At 38.0% G+C, this 6,148-nt stretch overlaps 1 protein-coding gene across 1 annotated transcript; it reads right to left on the bottom strand.

Annotated features, from left to right (window-relative positions):
- Positions 1-663: 663 nt before the first annotated feature.
- On the bottom strand, positions 664-5,965 carry cd4-2.1 (CD4-2 molecule, tandem duplicate 1). Its single transcript, XM_030393676.1, has 9 exons — positions 5,725-5,965; positions 4,617-4,658; positions 4,106-4,252; positions 3,889-4,026; positions 2,097-2,327; positions 1,932-2,003; positions 1,688-1,821; positions 1,487-1,554; positions 664-1,270 (listed from the first exon to the last, which is right to left on the bottom strand). The coding sequence occupies exons 2-9, from the start codon at positions 4,642-4,644 to the stop codon at positions 1,186-1,188; spliced, it is 903 nt and encodes a 300-aa protein (XP_030249536.1). The 5' UTR covers positions 4,645-4,658; positions 5,725-5,965; the 3' UTR covers positions 664-1,185.
- Between the last annotated feature and the right edge of the window lie 183 nt (positions 5,966-6,148).

The following is a 6,148-nucleotide window of genomic DNA, read 5'->3' as shown; positions in this document are numbered from 1 at the left end:
GGATGTAGTTTGTGGTCTTGTGCTACTGTGTTAAACAGGTGTTTACTGTGTGTTTTCATTACATGTAGCGCTGCACTGGTGTCAACACCTGCGTTGTCCTGCACCAGTTGTGGGGAATACAGAGTTTCTGTGTCAATGTAGGCACGGTTTAATGCATATTGTGGCACGAAAGAGTCAAGAAAATGTGTGAAATTAATTCGAACAAAATGTCAAAGTTACAATTCCTAACAAATGTATTTTTCAAGCCCCTTTTTGATGCCGCTGTATATTTTTTTTCTCTCAAAAGTAGCCATTCAATGTATATTCAGTCAATAAATGTCATTTGTTTTGTTACTAGCAGGGTCCACCTTTCACACACTGTTACCAAACTACCTTAAGACATAAGTAGGTAGTTTTTTTGTTTTCAATTCATTTTTTATCATACACCTTTATATAATTTTCACTCAAAATAGCCATTCAATGTATATCAAGTGAGTAATTACCTGTTTATTAAGTAGTTTGTATGGTTAGTGGCGGAGTCTGCCTGCCTTGCAATGTTTAGGCATCACCTAAACGCACAGGAAATGCTGCACACCCAGTTTTACTGCCTGTTATTTAATCTCACTGACAGAAGCTTCCCTGTTTCGTTATATGAGGATGGAAATAATTTAACAAGTCTTGCAGTTTGGTATCCATATAGTTTATTGACTGCGGGGGAAAAAAGACATCAAATTTTAATATAGTCCTCTAATCTTTGCATTTACAGCCTTAGAGAAATAACATATACGTACACATATATCAAACACACAGAGACTCAAGAAAAGAAATGCATATGAATCAGCTGAAATAAATTCAAGATCGAAGGCAGTACAGACACAGACACACACGCCGCATTAATGTAAAAAATAAGTACAGATGGTTGCTGTTTTTTTTTTTTATTGCAGTGGGAGAGCCTATTTGCATTCACTTCACTGGTTGTATGTGGTGAAAAAAGCTCTAAGTGCCCACATCATTACATTTGATTTTCATTTTCATCAAGAGCATTCAAAAGCCCATTTACATTCATGCCATATTCACACTGGGGATCTCTTCCACTTGCTTTCTCCTTATCTCTATCTTCTCCCTCCCTCACACTTTCTCTCTATCCTCCTCTCTTTCTTTCTTTTTCTTTGTCTGTCTCTCTCTTTCTTCGATCTGCCTTTCATGTCACTCCATTAGGAGGGGCTGCAGAGGGGGAACTGATGGTTTCTCTCTCCGGCGTCCTTGCTGCGGTTTCGCTGCAGCTGCTGGGCTGTGATAAAGAGAGGAAAGAGGAGAAGTTTTCACACTAATTACGACACAATAATGAAGCACTTGGTAAAAGGCACAGTGAAAATGAAGGTCAAACTGTCATTAATATGAAGTGAATGGAGTCCATTAGAAAGCATCTGTAAAGTGAGCAGATTACTGGAGAGCGGATAAAGCGGTCTCTCTTTTTACTAGATAGAAGACAGTAAAGAACATTTACCGGTTACACTGGCAGTACTGCCTGGGCGTGAGCAGCTGGCGGCCATTTTTCATCGTCTGCAATTTTCTCTGTCGCAGAAAAAAAGCAAAATCACATTATAATTTTCAGGGGGTTTTCCTCAGTAACCCAACCTCCTCCTGCCGAACAGCTAATTCAGATATACTGAGCATTAAATTCCCCTTGATGACTTTTTATACATACCTTCCTCCTTTTGATCCTCTTGCACAAGACAATGACAAGGACCATCAGGAGGACCACAACCAGGCAGCCAACTCCAATTACAACCCACATCCACCACCTGAGCCCCAGCAGCGGACCAGGAGCGCTGGGACCACCTGGTTGAGCCACGACAGAAGACCACGGCAGAAGAGGAGGATAATGAACAAATGACTCATCCTCTGAAGAATGTGCTCAAAGTCAGAGGTGTTATAGTAGCTGTACGTACCGTTGGGCGGCGACTCTCCGTTCTTGGAGTTGGTCTTCGAGGTTGGTGGAAGTGTTGTAGTTGTTACAGGCTCTGAAAGCAAAAGCACATTATGCCTTTAGCAGTGGCCACAGGGGCTGCTTTTATATGTTAAAAGGCAAAGACTCCAGTAGAAGAGTGTCCTACCTTTAACCGTGATGACCAGGCTGTGACTCTGCATTTCCCCACCTTGGGAGAACATGCACTCCCAGGTCCCTGCGTCTAAGAGGGCCACAGATTCAACTGCATGTGGTGACCCTTTGACTTGTTTCCCACCTGGCGTCTTCCACTGAATTGGGCCCGGGCTAATACCGTTTACCTGACACTCGAGCGTTACCTTGCTGCCCGGCTGCAGCTCACCAGAGGGGCTGGCAGAGACTGATGGAGGGGGACAACAGACGGAGTCGAGGACAGAGTGAGAATCACAAAGAGGAAAAGATGAACAAAGGACTTCATCCATATAGGATATATATGTATATGATAGGAGGAGCAGCATTAAAAAATAACATGGCAGTTTGGTTGGTTTTACAAACTGGAGCATCTGAATCTTAGGGATAACAAATCAGAGAATTAAAGGGCCACTCCACTGAATTCACACATGAAGCTCAGATTAAAAAATGATAAGAAGTTACAGTCATCTTGTTGAAATATCATTATAATAAGCTGTGCTGTGATGTAGCTTAATACATTTACTGAAGTACTTAAGTACAATCTTGAGGTGCTTGTACTTTACTTCAGTATTTACATTTTGTACTACTTTACACTCCCAACTACATTTATTTGATAACTTTAAGTTTATATTAATGCAATTTTTATGTAGACAATTAGATAGATTAGACATAGAAAGTTGAACATTTTTTTATCTCTTTTATTAAAAAGCTTTATTATGATTGTTTTGTTTATCTCTGTGTAAGAAGATGACATATGGTTCCAGCTGACAGCAACGTTTTTCAGCCAAAAGTATAACGACTCTGGTATCTGTGTGTCGTAGGCGATCAAGAGTCTTGGTATTTTGCAGTTTGTGGGGATAGAAGTAAACATAGCTCAGTTCTACATGTGGCTGAATGTTATCAATTACAACTTCAGGTTGACAGTTATTCTGCTGACTGAACAAAAAAAATATAAAAAAAAGAAAAAAAACACTGTTTCTGATGATCAAATAAAGGAATATCAGGCAGATAATCAATTGACCCACAGTGTACAGTACATACATGTGAATATATGTAGATCTTGCTTTTATTGTACTTTTTATACTTAAATACACTCAATATCAGATACTTTTTTCTCAAGTACTATTACTATGGGTGACTTCATTTTTACAAAAGTAATATTCAAACATATATCTTCAGTCTTAATCATGTTGCTATAACTTTAAGGCACTTTGTACAATACTGATAACAATGAGATTTCTGATTTGATGAAGTAGTCGTGATGATGTCATCAGTCATAGAGCATTTACTTTAACAGGAAGTAGGGCGTTTTAAAAGAGTCTACCAGGTGGTCGACTCTGTCTATTAAAAATGTGTCTCTTGTGAAGTTTGTAAAGATTTAAGAGTAATTTGCTAAAACACCCTTTAACTTTGTGTGTGTGTGTGTGTGTGTGTGTGTGTGTGTGTGTGTGTGTGTGTGTGTGTGTGTGAGAGAGAGAGAGAGAGAGAGAGAGAGAGAGAGAGAAAGAGAGAGCATTACAGAGCAAGAAATAAAGAAATACATACTTCATACTTTAATTACTTAATAGATGTACTGACCGAAATTCAGAAATGTGGTGTTTTAAAAAAACATGGGCAGAAATTTTGTGTAAAACAATGAATTACGAGTATCATCCAGAAGTATCTAATTATCACTTCCTTTTCAAAAAATGGGATTGTAATGATGAGACTTGCTCAAAGCAACACTAAGACTTATTTGCAAACACATATTTCTTGCTTCCTCTGCTTACCTGAGACCACAACGAGTGTATGTTGATTATCTTGCCCATCTGCCTTGCAAGTGAACGATCCAGCATCTGCTGGCTTCACATTGCGGATCAACAGATCACTCTGCTTCACAATCGACCTTGATGCAATGTCACTTTTGCCTAATGCAGAAAAAATTAATGTAATTAACAATAAAACAACAATATTGTGCGGTAGGTATTGTCTTAAGTCTGTTTCTACCTTTTCTAGTGTATTTCCCTTCGACAATAATACTTTCAGATTCACGAAGCCATTCCAGAGTCCTCTTGAAGCTTGGACAATCTAAGGTGGCGGTGTCCCCTGATTTTGTGACGATCACTCTGCCTGCAGCAGAGAGTGCACCCAGCACTGAAGAGAGAGCATCACATTCATGAGGCGCACTTCATTTAGTATGATATATTCAGAGGAGGCTACCACACATTCTGTGCATTAAGACAAGGACAAACTTGTGTTATTGGAATACATTCTCAATTATTTTGCATTAGAGGCCCATATAGAGAATGTAAAGTTAAAGGGTAATTGATTTAGTTGAATTTTGGGAGTTTGTAGGCATCTGGGATGAGTAAAACAGAACTGCAGCCATTTTCACCGGTAGACTGAAATAGTCGTGTAAACATACAACAAGGACAAATTTGGATCTACGCCACTTGTGACTTATTTACCACTTTAATGTAAAGGATAAGGATGGTCACGATGAAGTATATTTACTCACCAAACCCAAACCACACAACTGTCTTCATTTTAAACGTTGGATCTAAAAGTTGAAAATGACAAACACATGTCCATTAAAGAAGGAAACCTTTGCTGCAGTAGCTCATAGTGTGAATGCACATTTCAAGTTTAGAGAAGCCGCACAGCTTCTGTTTAAGGCGAGCAACATCCCTAACCACCGAGCTACCTCTCTACTTCCTTCCTCTGCGTATCAAAAATGTAAAACTTGCTTCGTAGACTTGAATAAAAAAAAAAACAGAACCAAATGTCTCTGGGAGAATTCGAGCATATGTTTTGGCTCTTTTGTATTTAATGAAATGCTCAATAATGCATGCCAAGATGCTTTTTTGTAAATCATCCCGTTCCAAAAGAAAATAATTGTACATCAGAAATAAGAAGTTTGTAAAATAGTGCAAAAAAAGGCAATAATTGTGTTCTGCAGCTTTGTTACTTACAAGGAAACCAAATCAAAATGAAAAAAAAACTTCTAACAACTTATTCATCACTTCTTGACTTCCTCTTTCTGTCTCATGATTCTGAAAGGTTTTGGAAATAAATTCAAAAGCTAAAATACTCAAACCTGTTTTAACAATCTCTCATATTAAAGCCACAAATTATATTTTTGTATTTTAGTTATTTTTGACAGCCAGAACAAACACAGTCTGATCAGAAGATTAACACTCATTAGTAGATAACAATCAAAATCGATCTAAAACAGTGATGACATTTTTAACAATAAATACATGTATTTCACTTCTCCGACTGAGCGGTAGTTTTAGATTTAGATCATAAAGTATATAATCCATTAATATAGAGTTTGCGTTGACAAACATATCAAAGCAGTGGAGACATGGTCGAGCACATGTTTCTTCATATTTGTTTACAATCATTTAATCAAGACATTTTAATCAAGTCTCTAAGAGATGTTTTGATTACAGATACAGGAGAGAACATAGCAAAAGCTACAAAATGTTTTAGAGTGTATTTGTTACTCATTCGTCGTCGCGGTCACGTCACGCTAAGACAAGAAAAAAAACTTTCAAAATGTTCACATCGAATCCAGAAATTTTAATACAGCTTGATTTCATAATATAGTTTCGAGATCTTACCTTTATTTCACGGCAGTACAGATTTTAATGCTGTTTTTGAAGGCCAAAATCTGTCCTCATCCTCTCTCTGCTTCACTTCATCGAAAAACGACAGCGCAAGGATGCAAAAACTGCACAAGGCGGAAGAGATCTAAAAAGAAAACCTGCAGTTTGGAAAGTTGTAGGCCAAAGCAAACCCCCAGCCCTCTGTGGGTTTGCTCTTCATGCCTGCGCTTTCTCACAAAGTAGGCCTGGGAGTTTGTACATGAAGGTGTATGAAGTTCAGTAACTTAAAAACACTTATTTACAATTAACCTAAAGGATACAATCATTAACCAAATGTTAAGCCTGTAGGATTGTGCTAACTCATCACTAATTTATAACTCATGGTGTCAAAATCATAATGTGGATAAACCATGAAGAGAAGTGAAAGTCAACTGAAAAT

This window comes from Sparus aurata, chromosome 17 (genome assembly GCF_900880675.1).
Source record: "Sparus aurata chromosome 17, fSpaAur1.1, whole genome shotgun sequence".
Classification (NCBI taxonomy): Eukaryota; Metazoa; Chordata; class Actinopteri; order Spariformes; family Sparidae; genus Sparus; species Sparus aurata.
Note: the sequence above shows the minus strand (reverse complement) of the source record. Positions and strands in the feature narration are given on the sequence as shown.

Coding starts and splice junctions, on each gene's coding strand:
- cd4-2.1 (XM_030393676.1), bottom strand. CDS start 4,644: ATGAAGACAGTTGTGTGGTTTGGGTTTG. Junction 4,253..4,616: donor AGTTGTGTGGTTTGGGTTTG/GTGAGTAAATAT, acceptor CTCTCTCTTCAG/TGCTGGGTGCACTCTCTGCT. Junction 1,271..1,486: donor CAGTACTGCCAGTGTAACCG/GTAAATGTTCTT, acceptor TCTTTATCACAG/CCCAGCAGCTGCAGCGAAAC.